At 35.6% G+C, this 19414-nt stretch overlaps 1 protein-coding gene across 8 annotated transcripts in view; it reads left to right on the top strand.

Moving 5' to 3' along the window:
- CPEB3 (cytoplasmic polyadenylation element binding protein 3) overlaps positions 1–19414 on the top strand; it is an 80399-nt gene that overhangs the window by 23432 nt on the left and 37553 nt on the right. For 6 of the 8 annotated variants that reach the window (XM_048310705.1, XM_048310704.1, XM_048310709.1 and 3 more), the window contains exons 3-4: positions 5121–5280; positions 13968–14024. In XM_048310705.1, the coding sequence (XP_048166662.1) occupies positions 5121–5280; positions 13968–14024 (217 nt within the window). The remainder of the gene's footprint in view (positions 1–5120; positions 5281–13967; positions 14025–19414) is intronic. The other 2 variants (XM_048310711.1, XM_048310710.1) reach the window with 1 other exon arrangement.

Genomic DNA, 19414 nt, shown 5'->3' with positions numbered 1-19414 from the left:
CAGTGAATTGAAGCCATCTTGTTGCTCAGCAGAGTTGGGTTGCGTTGTGCCACATACTGGTGCAGAAAGCTGGAAAATCTAGGGCAGCATGAAAATGTAGAACACTGAAATAAATTACTGAAACTGAGATAGTGTTAAGAATATAGGAAGCTTGGAAGCTTAGTAGAAAGTCAGTGAACTGAAATCTGTAGACCCAGGGAAATGTATCTTTGGAAGGGTCTAGATACCTGGGGATTTGTTGCTTGCACAGTAGAAAAAATGCAGATGAGAGGGATCTCTCAACTCCGTGTGTATTTTATGCTATAGATGTAGATGACCATGCCAAACAGAACTTAACACATGCAGCTGTGTGTTCCATGGTTAAGGATTCTGAGTATGGATGATAGCTAGGCCTGGGCAATGTGTTAGATTGCTGACATGCGTTCTCAGGGTGAAACCTGCCACTTTTTAACTGTACTTTAATAATTAATGGTCAGGTGTATTTTCTGCCATTATCCTCTTCAGAGACAAAAGAAAATTATACATCTTCAGGTTTTGGAGCAAGATGCATGTTCTCCATGTCTCTGCCATGGGATAGGTCAGTAATTTCCTTTTTTAGTTCATTAGTTCCAATTACTTTGGGCTACCTTTTCAAGCTGAGAGAGTTAGTGAGGAAATCAGGCTATATTAAGATCCACTTCTCACCTGTTATGATCCTAGCTGTAGATTTGGTCTTGACACTGTCATCCATGATGTAGTCATGTATTTTTTTCTCATTCTTTATCTTTCACTCTCAGCAGTAAAGACATGGTTTGTGTGTCTACTGGGAGGGAACTGAAGTAGTGCTTGTTATGCCCTGCCCTTACACGCCCATGCTGTGAGTCTGAAGGGGGCAGAATAACGGCTACCACATTACAGGGTACAAAAAATGGGAAAAAGTTCTTTTTATTTCAAGTGTTACAAATGTGTCAGTAGTTCAGGTACTGCTCAGTAATATTTGTTTCATAATTAAGATAACTTTCAAAGTTACTTTCGCCTCCTGGAATTTGCTGACGCACTTATTACAACTCAGCCATGTCCTGGAATAAGTGACACAGGCATCTGTCCTAGAGATAAACAGACCTCTTGAAAGCACTGTTTTGATTCATTCCTAGAGCTTGTTCATTATGTGTGTTGGATGGAGACTGGAGACCTCTGAATAGTTATCATGGTTGTGTAATTAAAGACTAGCATAATACATATGCACAAAAGTGTAAGATTCAGATAAAATGCACATCGTTGTATTTTCTCATTTTATTTTAGTGTATTGACTCTACAGTTATTTTTGGCAGTTACTCTTTGGTTTTGACTTTTTAAAAATTAAAATATTATAGACACTGTATTATGTGACATTTTTAATCAGCCTTACAAGTAAGATCTTTAGAGGTAGAAAGTTGAGACCCAACTCCAACTAAAGGTCCATTTCACTTTGTGATCCTTCAAAAATCTGATCCTGATATGCATTTGTAATTTTTCACTATGCTTAACATGTCCACTTTGAGGAAGTCTATGGCATGGATGAATGAATAGATAATAGCCATGAAGGGCTGGGATTTAAAGTTTTGGGATGCATCTCTTCTCTAAGAGCTCTTATTACTAAACTGTTTTTCTTTCAAGACTAGAGAATTCTAAGAACTGAAATATGCTGCCATATACACCGGTAGCTAACAAGGAAGGAGCTGCTGTCTGCACACAGCAGAAGTACAATCCAACGTGGGCAGGCTGGACTTAATCTTTTGCTGACTTAATGATTTTTCTGTAGCCAGAGGCAGTGCCTGGTAGCTGGAGATTTCTCTTTTATCCATAATGCAGTTTACCTAAGTAGGTCTTAGGAGCTTTGTCTTCTTTAGGAAGATATCCTTGCGAATTTTCCAGACTTGCTGGATTTTCAAATTTCTTTTCCAAGTTATTTATTATGCTTTTTCACTCTGTATTTTGTATATATTTTGTTTTTAGTTCACGGTCCTAGTCCCAGAACTTTCTTGCAAAGTTCTTGTGCACCGCTAAGGACCTTTATGAGTTTTGTATGTTGTTGGGATTGTTTGGCAATAGACTGGTGGCCTGTGGAAACAATGCAAAAGGCAAATCCAGGAGATGGAACAGTATCAGCTCACAAAACCAGGAGAACCTGTTCATGCTGGGAAATGAGGAAAGATAAGTGTGTGTGTGTGCAGAAGCACCAGTCATCTTGGAAGAAATTGCTGAATTTAGAAAACAGTTTTCAAATCTGCTGAGTACAAATGAATTACTACTGAATTGAAAGCTACTGAGAAAAATTGTAATAGCCCTTTTATTTAGGAGCTAGAATGTTAGCCCTTACTTGTGTTTTATCACCCACACTGCGAAGTCTGTAGTCAGCATGCGTTATACTTATGCACTGCCACAACATACTCGTAAAATCTGTTGCATCTAAAATTTCCTTTACTAGATTTATCTTGCTCAAGTACTATAATGGGAAGTGTTACAATTGCCTGGTAAAGGGTTTTGATTAAATTGATTTTCCTGTGTCTAATGTAGGTCTGTGTTAATCTTGAAAAGATATTGCAGGTTTGTATGCCCCTTAAAAGGTTATGAAGATGCAGCATTCTAACAAGCCTGCCCTGCATAACCTTGCCGCGACACTTCGATTTCTTTCTCCCTTTTTCCACTTGTATCCGTGTGCACAGCTTCTTGGCAGGTTACAGAACAAAGTAGGACCTCCCAGGGATTTGCTGCTATAGTAGCATAGTTACAATATAACATACCTATGTTAATAAAGGACAATTAAATTCAATTTGTAGGCTGTGTCCTCTTCTGAACTCACGCCTTCCGACCTCTAAGACTGTAATCTCAGGAATGTTTAAAGTTGGAATAAGCTATCATTGTGGCAAAAGCAGCAGTCCTGCCCTTTTACTCTCCTGCCACTGTTGGTTTTGCCAGCTCAGCTCTGCTATGGCTATATAGTAAACCCAATCAGGGCACACATCTGACTAAAAAATACTTCCTTACCCCTGTTTAGGATATAAGCTGTATCTTTGCATTCATATTTTCTCTTCAAATAGATGTTATAGTTGGGTATTGAAGCATCTGACCTCTTTACTTACATGCAGTACATGTATCTAAAAGAGGCAAATAGAGAAAGACAACAAAAATTCTTGCTTTGAAGGAATGATATAGATTCTATTGAATCAATTTACTAATATATCACTAGAAAGGATTTTTTTTCACATCAAAGTTAACGCTTTTTCTTTTCAATTTAGACTTGCATTTTTTTTTTAAGGAAGTGGATATGAAATAAAACAAACTCTTCTCTCTGACCACATATTACTAAGGAGTGGGTTGTTTTAACCAAAATAAAGTTTTCTTTTTGGAAAAAAACCCCCACCTCAGTGAACCTCAGTGTTTTGGATGTTTTTGTTTGGTTTGAGGTTATTTTTCCCCCTAGGATCTATTTTAGATTTCCTGGACATACATTTTATTTTATATTCCAATGTATTGATCCAGTTGGATAGATCAACAAGTCCTCTTTTAAATACAGTATACAAACGTTGGCATTCTAAGCAGCTGTAGAAGACATAAAAATCATCAACAATGAGAACTGAAAATCAGTGAGCTCACTTGAACTTCAGTACTTAGTATAGCTTCTAACAGAAATCATGTATTATTCTTTGAACATCGTGTTTGACTGCCAAAAAATGCTCAATAGATGAAATAAAGGTGTATAGAAAATAATGGTAGTCCACTTATAAAAAGTACAGTATTAGCACAGTATTAGAAATTGGGTCTTCAGTTTACAGAGCAGGCACTGTGGGAACGTGAAATTTTTGACAGTAAGATTATCTGTATTTCAGAGTTTTCTGTAACAGCAAGCTTTTAATGATGTGTATTTATTTTAATTCCAGAACAGGAATATTAAAAGAAAGCTTAATTTATACCAGTGAACTCAGTTCTCTCCTTTACTTTTATTTAAAGACAACCTAAGAACAAGAGGGTTCAAGAGAAATAATATTTATTAAGACAAAACTTTTATTACCTCTTCTATGGCTACTTCTGCTTTTTCTCTGAGGATTTTAAATTTTAGTTTTTCTATCAAGAATATCCTCTAGTAACTAGCATGTGAAAAACATTGTTCCAGGAATTGTGGGAGCATATTACAATGAAGGTTTCAGTTTGCAGAGTAGACTGTTGCACCACTCTTCATCAACTGTAGCATAATATAGTATACAACCTCCCCCCCTTTTTTTTGTAATGATAGTGATGAGAATAGGAAAACAAATGTTTTTTTAGCGACAGGATGACTACAAGGGGCCATTCTGTTATGCTGTCTTATGGCGTACGGTACTCCAGATACATTGGTAGATTGTCCCCTCCATGTGATCGTTCCTGAGCTTTGAAACTGGTTGTTCTAGTCGGCCTTCTAAAGAGTGATTCTGGTATTTGTTTTTCTTTTCTTTTTCCCTTCTACTTACCAAAAGCAGAAGCAGAACTACAGTGAATTAAAATGAGAAATTCAAACAATACAAACCAACCCTTGCTCAGGTTTTTGAGTGCCCTACAGTGGAAGTGTTATCCTAGCTTCCTTTATTTTTTTTTTGCACCTAGTGTACTTTCCTTAAACCTGTCAGATTAATGTGAGACATTTGAAGAATTAATTGGTACTTTCTGGAGCAAAGGTGCCTGCTGGTGTCTTGAGCATTGCTTGCTTCTGCTCTGGTATTAAGATAGCACAGTGACAGAAGGCAGATGTTGAAGCTGTAAACCAAAAATCTCTGAAACAATTTCACTTCTCCAGTGTAAGCATTAATATTGCTTTATTTCTAAGTTGTTATTTAAATGATGATGTTTAGAATTAGCTATTGCTTGTATGTGTATTTTTAGAAGTATTTAAAAGCCTCTTTGCATAGCTGTACTGGTGAAAACAGCAGTTGCAAAATGAAGGGTATAATTTTAAACAACTGTAGACATATTTATAAATTTTTATTTTTTTCTTATAAAGAGTTCTTGCGAGAAGAAATGTAGAATTGGATGCTGGAATTCATGTAACAAGAAATGAGCCTATGTTAGAAAATTAAGTTTTTCAATAACTCTTGTTGTTTTCTTCTTTTTTTTTTTTTTTCTTCTAGGACCGGAATAGGCCCTATGACACTTTTAACTTGCACTCTTTGGAAAATTCCTTAATGGATATGATAAGGACTGATCATGAGCCTCTGAAAGGTAAACACTACCCTCCCAGTGGCCCACCAATGAGTTTCGCTGATATAATGTGGAGGAATCATTTTACAGGTTAGGAATATTCATATGTCCATGCTTGCTTGGTGTTTAAACAAAAAATCAGCTTTTCAGTATTTCTATAAACTTTTTGTTAATGAATGAGTTTCCAGTTATGTGAAATTTCTGTTCTCCCATTTTAAGATCAACTTCTCTACTAGGAAGATGAGGTGAAATGTGTATACATTTATTGTAAGTGTACAATCATAGTATTATCTAACTGGCATATCTGAAACATGGGATTTTGTATCAGCAAATTGTAGAATGAGATCTCTTGCTGCAGTCACTTCAAAAAATGTTTCATGCAGCTGGAGTCCAATTGTTGTGTTCAACATCTTTTTCAAAGGTTATACTTCACTTATGTGTGGATTATCAGCTACGATACCGTGGTCCCAAACCAACCACTGTATCGAGGTTACTCTCTATATTTATTTCAGGTTTCTTTTAAACAAATTTATCTTAATTTGGATTTCAAATTGTTAGGAGGAGCCAAAAGATGTTAGATGTTGTTAAGTGCTGAGAAAGTTTTGATTATTTATGCTGTTAAACTGTGTTTGTTCTACCAGGTGTTGCATTAGACATGAAACCATTTCTAATACTTCACTGGTAGTGTATAATGAAAGGTGTGGCAGCATTTCATTGAATTCCTGATCAACCTGCACCCTCCTTTGTCTTAAGTTTGAAACTTTGCTTGGAACATCACCCTTCTTGGTATATGTGCCCCCTCATGTCCCAGTAGATACTTGGAACAAAAAATAATTCTCTTAGGATGGAACAAGATTAGAATGTGGTTAGGAGGATTAAGCATACAAGATTCTGATGGGAAGACCAAATTGAAATGCTTCTGGGATATTTTCCTCTTGTTTTGGGGTCTGAGTTTCTCGTGCTCTGTTTGGTTCAGAGGAGGTAGTGGAGGAGCTCTAGGTGAGAAAGGGAGAGTCTATCCTCTTGTCTGTGGTAGCTGAAGCTCCAAACCCTTCTCTCAATCTGAGGTATGGTCAGACTTTGTCCTGTAGGCCATGGAAATTGAATTTATTTCAAGGTCACCAAAGCACTTCTTTTAAAGCATGATCCACTTGGCCTTGAGAGGGCGTGTGATTAAGTGACTTTTTTGGGGAGGGATTTTTTTTTTTGCTTTCAAGCATGGAACAGAGCAAGTCTGACAGATTGTTAGTGCAGCAGAAACTACCTGATCCTCACTCTTGAAATATTGAGTTACTTATATTGAGTGAGTGCTGACCTAGTCTGATTGGCAGGCTGGCTTGGTGCTTTCCAGCAAGGAGAGCCAGGGTCACTCAGTCAGTTCTTTTTACTCAGTGTATTTCTTGCTGTGAAAGAGATTTGAAATCTAGCTCTGAGATTTCTGGACTTAAATTACCAGCATATCCATCTAATTTGCATTTTATCATAAGCCCAGTCTTGGGAGAAGGTGCTTGGTATCAGCTCTTGTTTTGTTTCTAAAACCAATTTCTTTTTCTCAGCCTTTCCTGCCAGATAGGGGAAACCTTCTGTATGTTCCTGTCTTTCTGTCCTCATAGTCTGAGAACTGTGTAGCTTTACAAATCATTTGCCATTTTTGTGCTTTGAGATTTAAGGAATGTAAATTAATTGAAAAGGAATTCTCATTTTCATTTGTCCTAAGACACTTCGACAGACTTCCCTACCTGCTTTCTTTGCCATCATGACCAGCTTCAACATTTTTCTTTTCTTTCAGTCAATACTCATAAATACTTTCCTTCTTTCAAAAGGAGGGGAAAAAAAGAGGAAAAAAATTCAGTTAAGGAACTGTTAAGCTTCGCCTGGTTAATGACAAATTCCAGTGTATGGCCCAGGGTATCTGGCTGCTCCCCATGTCAGTCAGAACAAGGCCTCTGTAACAGAAGTGTGCAGTATCTCCTAAGATGTTTTCCTGAACGGTCTTATTTATTTTCTGAGTTGCCAGTAAAATATATTATACACTACAAAAATATGAGGGACAGTTTTGCTTTAATAAGGAAAGGTTGTATTTGCAGTATTTTATAAGCTTTTTAATTTACATTCTGCTTTGACCTGAAGCTGTAGGGCAAAAGTGAATTATCGGAATAGCTATGGGTAGATGCTGCTTATCACTGACCAGAATATTTCTTTCCTACATGAAAGTGTCTCCTGTCTGTGGTGTAATATGTCACTGTTGCAATATGTTTATCCATGTCAAACTATTGCATTACAACACAAACAGATGCATTCTGATCTATAAAAAATATTTTGATCGGTAGTAACTAGCAGCTGCCTTTGTTCTATTTTTAAATAATTAAATAAAATATTTCAGCTGTGTTAGATCATATGCTGTGCACATGTGCTACTGACAGGTCATGAAACTAAGTATGAAATTGAGGAGAGAAATCATGTCCTTCAAAGTATTTCTTTTAAATTTACTGTTACACTAGATAACAGTAATATTTGGGTTTTATTCTAAATCAGAACAGAAACAAGCTTTGTGATTTACAAATCCCCACCTAACAAAAATTCTGATTTTTTTCAGAGTATTAGTGTGACACAACTTCAAATATAAGTAATTGGAGACAACACAAGTACAAGGAGATTTCAAGAGTTGGCTCTATTGTACCTACTTTTAACAGAGATCATATTGTAGAAAGATACATAAAGCATGTGTTGATTATGTCATAATATTTCAGTAGAGATCAAGATGTTGAATATATATGTACAACATTCAGAGGCAGAAACAGCATCTGTGAGGAAACTTTTTGTCTTGGTTTTCAGTACTTATTTGTGTAATACAAAACTGAAGTTGCTGGGTTACTTCATAACTATTGTAAAGACTATCAGGTCATATGAAAACTAAGCAAAATTTAAGATTTCTTGTTTGCATTTAAATTAACTACATTTTGACAGCCAGTTGTTTGAAGATTACATGCAACTTAGTGTTGTAATAAATATAGAATGGACCTTTACATTTCCACTTGGATTTGGATTAATTTCAATACATTCTACCTGATTTTGTTCAGCTCTAAGTGTTCCTAAGCTTTTTGTAAGCAAAGCACTAAGTTTGCCACATGACCTAAGAAAAGTGAAGATGAATGGATCGTATTTGTGTTTGCAGTCAGCAACTGAACACAAAGGTCATGTAAATAGAAATGTTGTCATCTCAGTCCTAGAAATGGTGCTACCCTGTTAGAGCTTTTTGCAACACTTTCATTAGAAAAAAGTGCAGTGTACCAGCATTTCCCAAAATCTCGGTGCTCATCAGACCCCTTTCTGTAAATGCTCATGAAAAACAGTGTGCAGACAGATGTGTTTGCACGTGTATTTGTGTTTAAAATTAGGCCCCTCATGCTAATCCTTTTAAAGGACAGTATGTTGTCTTTCCATTTAAAACTCCTCTTATTTAAGAAGATCCTCTTTAGTATTTTTTTTCAGGACAGAATATGGTCATTAAATGGTTCATATTTCTTAAATAAGTGCCTTTTCCAACGATCCTGTAGTGTGATCATACTTCCTAATTTGCTGCTGGCAACCACTATGTCCTTGTCTTTGACCTGCTGAATCTGTTTGGTCAGGAATGGTGGGGATTTTTTGTTTGATTTTAGTTTAAGAAGTGGTTATAGAGATAGCAAATTTTCCTTCTCTTTATTTCCATTTTTTCATTGTGTTGTTGAAGACTGACCTTACAAAGAGCTAAAGGTGTTTTGCTTTTTTTCTTTCTTGCTTTGCTACTGTTTTGAGGGGTTTGTATATTTTAGTATAGATTGCTAATGGAAAAGTCTGCTTTGATATTGTTTTGTTTTAGTCCCCCCTCCCCCCACGCCAGTGAAAAATATCAATATTACTCTTTTGAATACAGTTCTAGAACTTCATGTAGAATGATCATATGTGTACAAATACTTGTCTACCACTTACAAGTAATGCCAAATTTAACTTTATGTTCAAGTCTTGCTTTCAAAGTACTATTATTTTGAAAATATAGCTGTTTTCAAGCTAAAAATGTTTGCCCTACTTAAATATATGCAAGACTGTTGTGTTTTATTGGAGCAATGTAATTTACTTATAAAGTCTGCATTTCATTGTAATATATATGCTGTTTTATTTATAGGTTGCTTTCCCTACTGATAGGCTATATATGCTTACTCAGTGATAGGAAGAAGTTTTATTACTGATATTCATAGCTGATAATTATACACTTTTCTTCACATTGCCACAATATGTTTTTGCACAGTTAAAGTATATGTGTGTGATCACAATAATAGTTCTTCATATTTCCCTTCTGGAAAACAATAGTACTTTTGTTCTGCTCAGTATTTTAGTTTTTTTAAAGATCTGTAAGTGTAGGTGTTTAAATTATGGGTGTGAGCAAATGGCAGATATACATTAAAAACAGGGGAGAGAATAAAGTCAATAAACTTCTTCAGAGAGTTACCTTTTATTTTTATAATTTTTTATGCAGACCCTTGCTTACAACATTCTTGGTGTTGAAATTGTCTTGGGCCTATATGTTGAGATAGTGTAGCATAGTTTCAGATGTCTGTAATTTTGGGGGGAAAAGAGAGAGAATGGTCTAAGGTCTTCTCAGGTAAAAATTATTAAAATTCTTTTATATGCACACGTGCTTCATGCTTTGTGGCCATTTGTGAATCCTGGAGCACACACTCATGGCTGAGCTGGGGGGATGGGAGGGGTGTGTGTGGAGTTGTAGCTTGTGCTGTAAACCAGGCTTCCGAATACATGCGAGTCAGATGAATAATCTTGTTTCACATGTTTGGGGTAATGTTCAGGTCTTGCTTTGATTTTTGCACTCTCCTGTGTCTAAACTTTACCCTACCCCGCTTGCTAGCTATCCATCCAAATAAGTATTGCTGTTTTTCAGTGCCTTTTGTTGGCACCATCTTGGAAATCATAGAAAAGATAAGATTGATAAAGGAGGTATTATTACTAAAGAAACAGAGCAGACATAGTCCCGTTGCCCATTTCATTTGACCTTGCCACAGGATTATGTAGTCATAAATTGTAATTGATATCAACAGTGATCTTAAGAATTATGTGAGAGAAAGTTCTCATTTCCAGTAAGTTCTCATTCCCAGTAAGTTCAGGACAGGTCAATAGCAGGCCAGCTATTTTCTAGCAAATCTTATGCCAAATACTAATTGCTGAATTGGTATAAGGGGTCAGTCTTGGTGCAAATCATGAAATATAGTAGTGCAAGAAGTTTTACTCAATACGCAAGCAATGAACATTGTTTCTTGGAATGTTGATTGTAACATGAAAATGATGAGAATAGGTAACTGTAATCTTAAAAGTCCTTCACTATGCGAGTATTCATAGCCGGGGGCTGATTAGGGCTACACAAGTTCAAAAAACCATAAAGCACTTAGGAAGAGAAAATTAATAAAAGAAGAAATGCAATAGTGGTAAAACTGTCTCTGATACTCATGTTTGCTATTTCCAGAACAATATTATTTCTCAAAACCGATCATGTAACTCAAAATTATCTACACAATTTAAAAAAATTTATTTGCAAAAGTATCAATAAAGGTTCATATGTGGGAAGGGTATACTTCCTTAAGTTGTTAGAAAGATTTCAGAATTCATTCAAGATCATTACTCTCTTTTACAAAGATCAAGGTAAAGTCAAATTCTATTTAGCATCTCATTTCCAGTATAATACAGAAGAGAAGATGCACAGCCTTGATGTGCTCCAAAAAGGAATTGGGCTCTCTGCCATGGCAAGTATGATATTGCACATGCAGCAGGGCACTCAGGCAGTCCAGCCAGAAAAGTCTCTCCAAATGTTGTTAGGAGAGAGAATGTAAGAAATTTAATGATGTGAGATTAGCAACAGTGCAGCCTGGGCTGTACAAGAGTCATTAAGCCTTCATTTATGCTCTGAAGTGTTTGAAGAGCAAGAAGTATACAACTAGATTTTTTTCTTTCTAAACTAGGAATTGAAAAGACGTAAAAGAGTGATAATTGTTGCAGCCTAACTGCAGTACTCTTGAGTGCATGTTATAAAAGCATATAATTGAAAATATACTCACTAAATAGTTATGAAACCAAGACAGGCAAACTGAAAATGGCAGATGTACACTGAATACAAGTACTGGGGATGATGTTACTGGAAGGGTTGCTATTTATGATTTCAGTGAACTGCTGGAATCCATAACTTCTGTGCTCTTAACTTCTCTATGTTTCTGTTTAATGTGCTTAATATTCTTGAAAAGTAATACTTTTATCTAGAGGTTTTGTTTTAAAACTGTAATTAGAATATGTGCTTATATAGATTTCATAAAGGTTCAGGTAACATACATATGATTTTCATAAAATTGATTGTTTTCCTGTAGTCATTTATGTGTTTCACCTAAATAGGTCTTTGAAAGTACATATTCTTAATTATACTTCACAGTTCTGCATTGCACCTTTAAATTAAAAAATTATAATTTCCTTTCTGTGCTCTCTTGTTGTTCCTTAGATAATTATGCAGTTTTGTAATCTGCAGATGGCCTCTTTTTTCAATTGAATAATTTGCTTCAAGCAATAAAATATTAAAACACTATAGCCAATATGAAAGGCTGTATAATTATTCATAATTAATTAATTGTTTTGTGATTGGTGTATTGCCAGTCTCTTTTGAATGCTTTTAATAGAGGTGTGTTTTGGAAGGATTCCATTAATGTGTTTCTATAGAGTTGCACGAGGGACCTCTGAAGATGTACAGAATTATCCTGCACGCTGGCTTAGCTCAGTGTGAGAACATGTCCTTCTGCTTGTGCTGCTCTGTATTTTCTGCTCCTCTTAAAAGATAGCTGACAAGAACAGTTTAAAAATAGCAGGCCAAGGGCAGGTGACAAAATGTCACACAAGCAGCACCTGGTCCGGTGACAGCCAGGAGGGAGGAAAAAACTAAACCCAGATGTCACAGATAGGATTCTATTTCTGAAGCTGGTCAAACAGCAGAATTTCTGGTTCAGCAAAGGAAAAGAGAAGGGCCCATCCAAACATTATACATTCAAAATTTACTCTATTTTTTTCATAGCAGATACTTTTTCTCTTTTTTTCTATTCCAAGTAATAATTTTGAAGTACAAATTAGTACAGACACCTTTTCTTTTTACAAGTAATACCTGTAACCTCACACTCATTAGTACACTGTTAAAGAAAAGGGAATTAATGTCCATCTGGAGACATGTCTGAAGTATTTTAGCAAAGGTTATACTAACTGAAATAATAGCAGCTTTAATGTTTCTGCAGTGCCAGATTAATGTGAAAATATGTATAGGAGAATTATGTCTGTAATTAGGAAATGTGAAGTGGTTAATGAAGATCAGCTCTTTAAGAAGCTTTACTCAAGGAGTTGGAAAGTAAAAATGGAGATTCTATTTACCTTCTCTCCCCACTTCTTTCTGGAGGTGCTCTTTGCTTCATAGCCTTATTGTGGTGGCATTTTGTTCTAAAAGGAGAAAACTTCAATGTGAAGAAAAGATTTATTTACTTTTCTTAACCTGCTTATGACTTAGTTTCAGAAGTATATTGAAACTTCATGCTGCATCTGTTCAGAAAGAATATTCATTACAGCACAGCAGTTTCAGTGACTGGAAATAGAAGGCTTTGACTATCAATAGGAACTAAAAATGTTGGAGAGGATTGGCTTCAGTTCTGCTTTGCCAGAGTTTGTTTGTTAAAACTTGGGTTTGCAGAAGTACAGGAACATCACAATTTTATTGGTATTTCAGTGCAGTGAGTGGGTCCTGAACCCCCATATTTGAGTGTCCATGTAGTGAAGAAATGTAAAGTGACCTCTTCCTTACTTCCCAAACTTAACCACAGACCTAGAGACAGGAAGAGCCTATGAAATGGAATTACATTATATACATAAAGTTACTTAGGTTACTTAGTTGAAATAAATTTTTGCATGGCTGTAATTATCCTTTTGTATCTTTTTCAAGGAAAGGACTAATACAAATTAAAGCTTGCAGATTGTCTTGGGTAGTTTAATTTAAAAACTCCTATGACAAGGTTTCTTCAGGATAACATCTAATACTTCATCTCAGTTAAATAGTATCCAGTACTAATCTGAAGTGCTGTTGTTGGCTCATTTCTTGCTTTAACAGTAAAAGTAGGTTTCTGTGGGCTAAGTCTCCTTTGGGTCAAGAATATTTAATTTTCAAAGTACATATGAATGTACTGCTTGAGAATGATACTCCTTCTAACCTAGTGTCTTATCTCAAATGGTAGATGATGGAAGATTCTTAGGGAAGAATGCAAAACCAGGGTAAGAACTCTCTCTCCAGCTATCTGTTAACTTGAGAGCTTCTGGTGCTTTATGTAGTATGAAAAATAGTGATTTATTTTTACCAATTAAATGGAGTTTTGCAATGCTGTACTCGTTATTGAAAACCGACTATAAATGGTGTAACTGCAGCAAGGTTGAACTCGAGGCCTTGTTTTGAAAGGGTAAGCATAATGCTTTCTTAGTGAAAAGTAAAGGAAATGTATTAAAAATAACGTTTATTTTGTGATTTTCAGTGTTTCAAGTACATAATACTGAAGGTACTGTGGTGTTAAATATTTTAAATGTGTATTCTTGGGAAGTTGTCTTCAACAGGTGGAAGATTCAGCTACCCTGACTTCATCCCCTTTAGAAATTTTTCATATTAATGAATTTAATTCAGTTTGAAATAAACCCATTGAAAATAACTTTTGCTTACATTGCAGGGCGTATGGGAATAAACTTCCATCATCCAGGAACAGACAATATTATGGCTCTTAATAGTAAGTAGTTAATGTCTAGTGATTTATATTGCCATGTTGAATATTATTTCTTATTGTGTGTGTAGCTGCACAATCAGACATAAATATGTGTAATGTTTGCACAGAAATTCATGTTCTCTCTCTGAAAATGTTTTCCATAAATCAATCACCTCTGATTCTTTATATTAGCTTTGTAATGGCTTTATGTGTTTCACTGGAAGCTTCACAATGCCTGCTATAGATAGTATTACAGAACAGGCTCTCTTGTTCCCTCTTTTGTGGGTGTGTATGTGTGTTAAAGCTGTAACTTTAATTTCTGATACCTCTCCAGACATATTTCTTCCTGTTGGGATGAGCTGTTACAAGTTTTGCATATAATTACATGGACTGATGGTGTTTGCTTTGTTGGTTTCTATTATGTAGACAGGAATGGAGAGAATGTTTAGACATCTAAATAATGAGGGAAAACTCCGCTGAGAGATTATTGCATTTTTTTGTGTCAGGAAATAAAAGTAAAATTAAAATTCCAGTCATGAACATATGGATTCAAAAAAACTTGGCAGAATGGACCTGGAAGACAGTTCCTATATGGGGAGGGTGGGGGACAGGGTGTCAGGCACCACCAGCATAATGCTGAACTGAATTGTGCAAAGCAGAGTATTTGTCTGTCTAATCCTGAGAAATGCTGACTATTTTGAAATGTCCATTTTTGTTTACAATGTTGTATTAGACATGTTAGGGTTATTTACAAACTTCTCTAAAATTTTTTGCCTTTCAAAAAAACCCACTTCAACCCACTACACACTATGTAAGCTAGACTGAGTATAGCTGAAAACTGCAGGGGTTTTTTGTGTAGTACCAAGCAAAGAATAATTTACAGATGTGAAGAACTGAAAATTTGTCATAGGCAAGATGCAAGGTGTTTAACACTTGGCTTTAAAGGCCAGCTTTTGGAACCTTTATGACTTAGCTCGTGCTCTTCTTAGTTTTATACTGTTAATGGTGAGGTGATACTTCGGGGAGATTTTGTTGTCGTAGTTAGCATATAAGCCCGATTTTCTTATGGCACATGAAATTTTGGGAAATCAAGTTATTAACTAGGAGAAATGTTTTGTTTTATTAAAGACTTTATTAAAAGAGGAAGCTGTTCATGCCTCTGTGTGTGTGTAAATAAGTTCTACACAGTACAGTTGTCAGGTGTTTGACATGAGTTCTGGTCTCAGAATGTATTTGTTGTTCTAAAGTGGGCATTTCAACAAGCTAACTGCAACAGAAATACATTTGTGAAGATGGGATATTATGATTGAATTTTGAGTTACCTTTAAAAATTGACAGTTATGATGAAATACATAGTAGTATTTCCTCCAAAGTCTAATAGTGATTTTTGAAAGATGGGGATGAAAAACTGAAACGAAAAGTTACACTATTTTGGGACAACTTGCTTTTATCTTAAATTAATGATGTGCTTTATTCTGGTTTCTTTCTAATGAAAATAATGAAAAAAACTTTTTCCTAATTTCTTTGAAATTTTTACAGCAGACAGATACTCTAATAGTTTATAAAACCAATGATCTTTTGAAGCTATAGTCCTGGTACATGGTTAAAATATCAACATAGCTAACTGAGGGACTGAAATGAAATATATTTAGGCATTTGCACTACTTAAAATATTATGGGTTTATTGAAGTATTGACTGTTTAAAGACTTAAATAAGCCCAGAATCATAAACATGCAATTTATGAAAAATGAAATTAATCACAAATCAAAAGTCTGAATAAGTTCCCATATATTTTTCCTCTTCTGCAACTCTTCTCCCTTTATTTCTTTACTAGGCAAGGCCACACCACTTCTGGCCATCAATAAGAGCCCTAAGCTAGAATTATTGAAACCTGTTGGGTTTTGCTTTTAGATCTTTCAAGAGCTAAGAATAAAAGCAAATATTCAAGTACAAAAGCTTAAAAATTACTTTCTGTGATTGAAATTCTTTTTTGTATGCAGCTCAACTTGAAAAATTTAGAACTAGGTAATTCCCATTTCATCCATTACCTTTGTTGTGGGGAAATACAGCAAAGAAAATTAGTTCAAGAAGAAGTATTCTTTTCTGTGCTGGAATGGCTATGATTTGGGTTAAAAGATATAAAATAAGTAAAATAAAAATTCCGAAAAGATACTTCATCACAGTATTTTTTGGAATAATTTTGAGAACTTATGTAATATCTTTAAATCATAATACTTGCCATATCTGTGTTTAATTTCTGTGAAACTAAACATAGTTTGCTGAGTCTGCAAATCCAACCTTCACATTCTATTTATAGTCATTGCTTCATAAGCATTTTTCTCTTTTCCTGTGAAGACATAGTAATAATCTTTAAGATTTATTACTCAAAGCTCAATTTCACACTGACAATGTAGGCAATCTTTTGAAGTTGGAAGACAACATATGCTCATGCCAACAGCAATGCAAAACTTCACATGTTGTAGGGAGAGGGGAAGTTTTCTGGGGGATGTTTGTCTCTATCTCCTTCTTATCCTCTGTGGCAGCACTTTCAACTGTACTTCAGCTGTTATTCCTGCTTACTCGTTACAGCCTTTTGAAACCGGGGATTTTCCTGCCTGCCTGTCTTGAGCTGCTGTCTCTTAATGTTGGAGGGCATTGTTTGGTTTGAGGGAAGGTGTTGCTTAGCTGGCAGCATGGGGGGAGCATGCTGTCACCATTTTGTCCATCATTGTGCAAGGCTAAATCATCACCATCTTAAAAAACTGATTTCTGAAATAATTAAATTCATGGGATAAAAGAGATTTCTTTAAAGTGCATAATTATTGTGAATCTCTGTGTCATTAGTGGCATTATGCTTGTGTTCATACGGTTTGCACATGTGCGTAAACATGTTTATATAATAAGTGCTCTTGAAATTCAGAATTAGGCTTCTGTTGAGGAATGCAGTGCTCAAATATTCAGAGAGATCTGAGCATAATCCTAAAGAACATCTAAACAAAAGGAAGATGCAAATATTAGCTTGGAAGCATTTTTAAAGGGGAGATGGTATAGCTTTTGTCTGTGCTAGATCTAAATGAAATTTCTCTAATTGAAATGGTGTTTTAATCAATTAGTGACATTAAGTAATTTTTTAGTAGTATCATTCATACTGAGCTAAACAGAAGAATTTTTATAAACTTCTATCTACAGCACCTTATTAAAATAATTGATACTGTAATTTGTAGGGGAAATGTGGCATAAATTTAACTCTGAGGTGTCCTCCATCCCTTCTCTTGCTAATATTCAATACCATTTGTAGCCATACATTTCTGCAGGCATTGCTTTTTCTGAATATGTGCTCCTTTCTAATTAGCTGAGTAACTAGGAGTGAATGATCAGCATGAATACAGAGTCACCTACGTGGTAGGTGGTGAGCTGTCTTTAATGCTTCTTGGGAACTCCAGAAAGCCACAATAACTTCAGTGGGAGAGAAGTGTGGCAGGTGAAAAAGGAAGATGGGAAAAAATGAGGGTGTGTGATCTCTATAAGGAAGTACTGAAGTGTTGTGCCAGAATCCCAAACAATCTTCCATAAAATAAATGTGGTCTAAAGGTGGTTAAATGAAAAAAATGAGAAAAACCCCTTTGTGAAATGCTGGAATTTTGTTTTTCCTAAAGCTCCTCTGTACAGTGACTTTGCAGTCCTGTTGGGCTTCAAATGTTCCATCTGCTTCCACTGTTCATTCTTGTCTCATACAAAAATGCGTCATCTGTAAGGTCTGGTACTGTTTGCTCTCCATGTGACTGTCTTTTCTTCTTTTCATTAGTGTAATTTAGTTATATTTATTCAGAGTAAAATAATTTGAAAAATACATTAAGGAAAGGATTTGGGTCACCTTTTTAGATGTCTGTGTTGAGATTTTGGTTTTGTTCTATTAATCCCATTTATGTGGGGAAGTTGTCATGCCATGACAGGAAGTGTAATGACAACAAAATTATCTCATTTTTTTATTTTCATTCTTCTGTTGTTTCTAAAATTGCTTTGACTCCTTAAGAGCTATTGTACTTGGCTCTCCCTCTATTCTGATGTGTTGTTTCCAAACACATATAGTGTTTAGATATAAAAAAAGTTGCTGAAGTAGCATTTTAGATTTAAAATTTTTGCCAATGCTACTGTTATACCTTGAAATAAACTGCTCCAAATAGAAAGCTTATTGGATTACTTTCGTCTTGCAAGATCTTGGGCTGGCAGTTTAATAGCTAATAAAAGCTTTTTTTTTGGTAGTGATAATATTCTGGGCAAATGTGTGACTAAATTCCAAGAGGCATCAATCTCTTCTAATAGATTAGTTCTTGCCTATAGGAATTTGCTGAACACTTCAGCCCAGTTGCCAGGTTGGGTTACTAATGTGTCACCAGCTTAAGAGCATATATAGAATAACAGAAAGGAATAAAAAACACTGAGAGAAATTATAAGGTTTGCAAAACTAGACCTGATTTAGTTGTGAAGAGATCTGAGTTAATATAACTGGAGGGGAAAAAAATGACTGTAAAGTGTGGCATAGCAGAGGCAGCGGGGTTCGGAGGAGTGCCAGCGTGTGGGAACTGTTGCTTTACACATCACCTTGTTACGTTTTTCAGAACCAGCTGTGTGAGCAGTTGGTATTGATGCCTTGGAGGCTGTGAGGTGGGTTTGCTGATACCTTAAAGTCCCTTCTGTACCTATTTAAATTTTAAAAAAGGGTGAAGGGGGAAGCAGGGGAGCAATAGTAGGTATGTGCCTTTTCTTCTTTCTTCCTTTCAGTTTTTTATATTGGCATCTGCACTTCCAGAGATCTGATTTGGCTGTTACTGAAGGCAATATCTCTAATCAGTGGCTGCTGAAGGCTTTTTCTAGCAAAGGAAGATTTCCTAAATTGTCTTCCTCTTAATCCAACTTGGTAGCTCTTTAATAACTTCTTGTTTGTTTGTTTTCCCCACCATTTTTCCTGCCTCGCAAGCTCACCAATGTGCTTTCCTTTCATCTTCGTGAACCTCTCTATTGGGGGTTAGTGCCATCTGTTTCCTCTGAATTTTAAGATTTGCCAGGCTACTCCATGAGCATTATATATGATGCTAGAAGAGATGAAGCAGCCTGGCTGTTAAAAATGTGAGTTTTATTGTTAACAGATTTTTTTTTTAACTAAAACAAAGAGATGAAAATACATAAACCTTCCCTATTGCACAGTTGCTTGGCTGCTTGTATGCCTCAGGAAGGGACACCTAAGCTGGTTTGGGGTATTGAATGCAGTTCATGTGTTTGATCAAGTGTTTGAGGCTTATGTGTGGGACTTAACTGCATACAGCTTTCATGTAGATTGTGTTTTTCTGATTATGGGATTCAGTTTTATATGTATGTGAGCATATGTTAGCAGGGAGATTGCTGTAACACTTGC

Source organism: Corvus hawaiiensis, chromosome 8 (genome assembly GCF_020740725.1).
Source record: "Corvus hawaiiensis isolate bCorHaw1 chromosome 8, bCorHaw1.pri.cur, whole genome shotgun sequence".
NCBI classification, from domain to species: Eukaryota; Metazoa; Chordata; class Aves; order Passeriformes; family Corvidae; genus Corvus; species Corvus hawaiiensis.
Note: the sequence above shows the minus strand (reverse complement) of the source record. Positions and strands in the feature narration are given on the sequence as shown.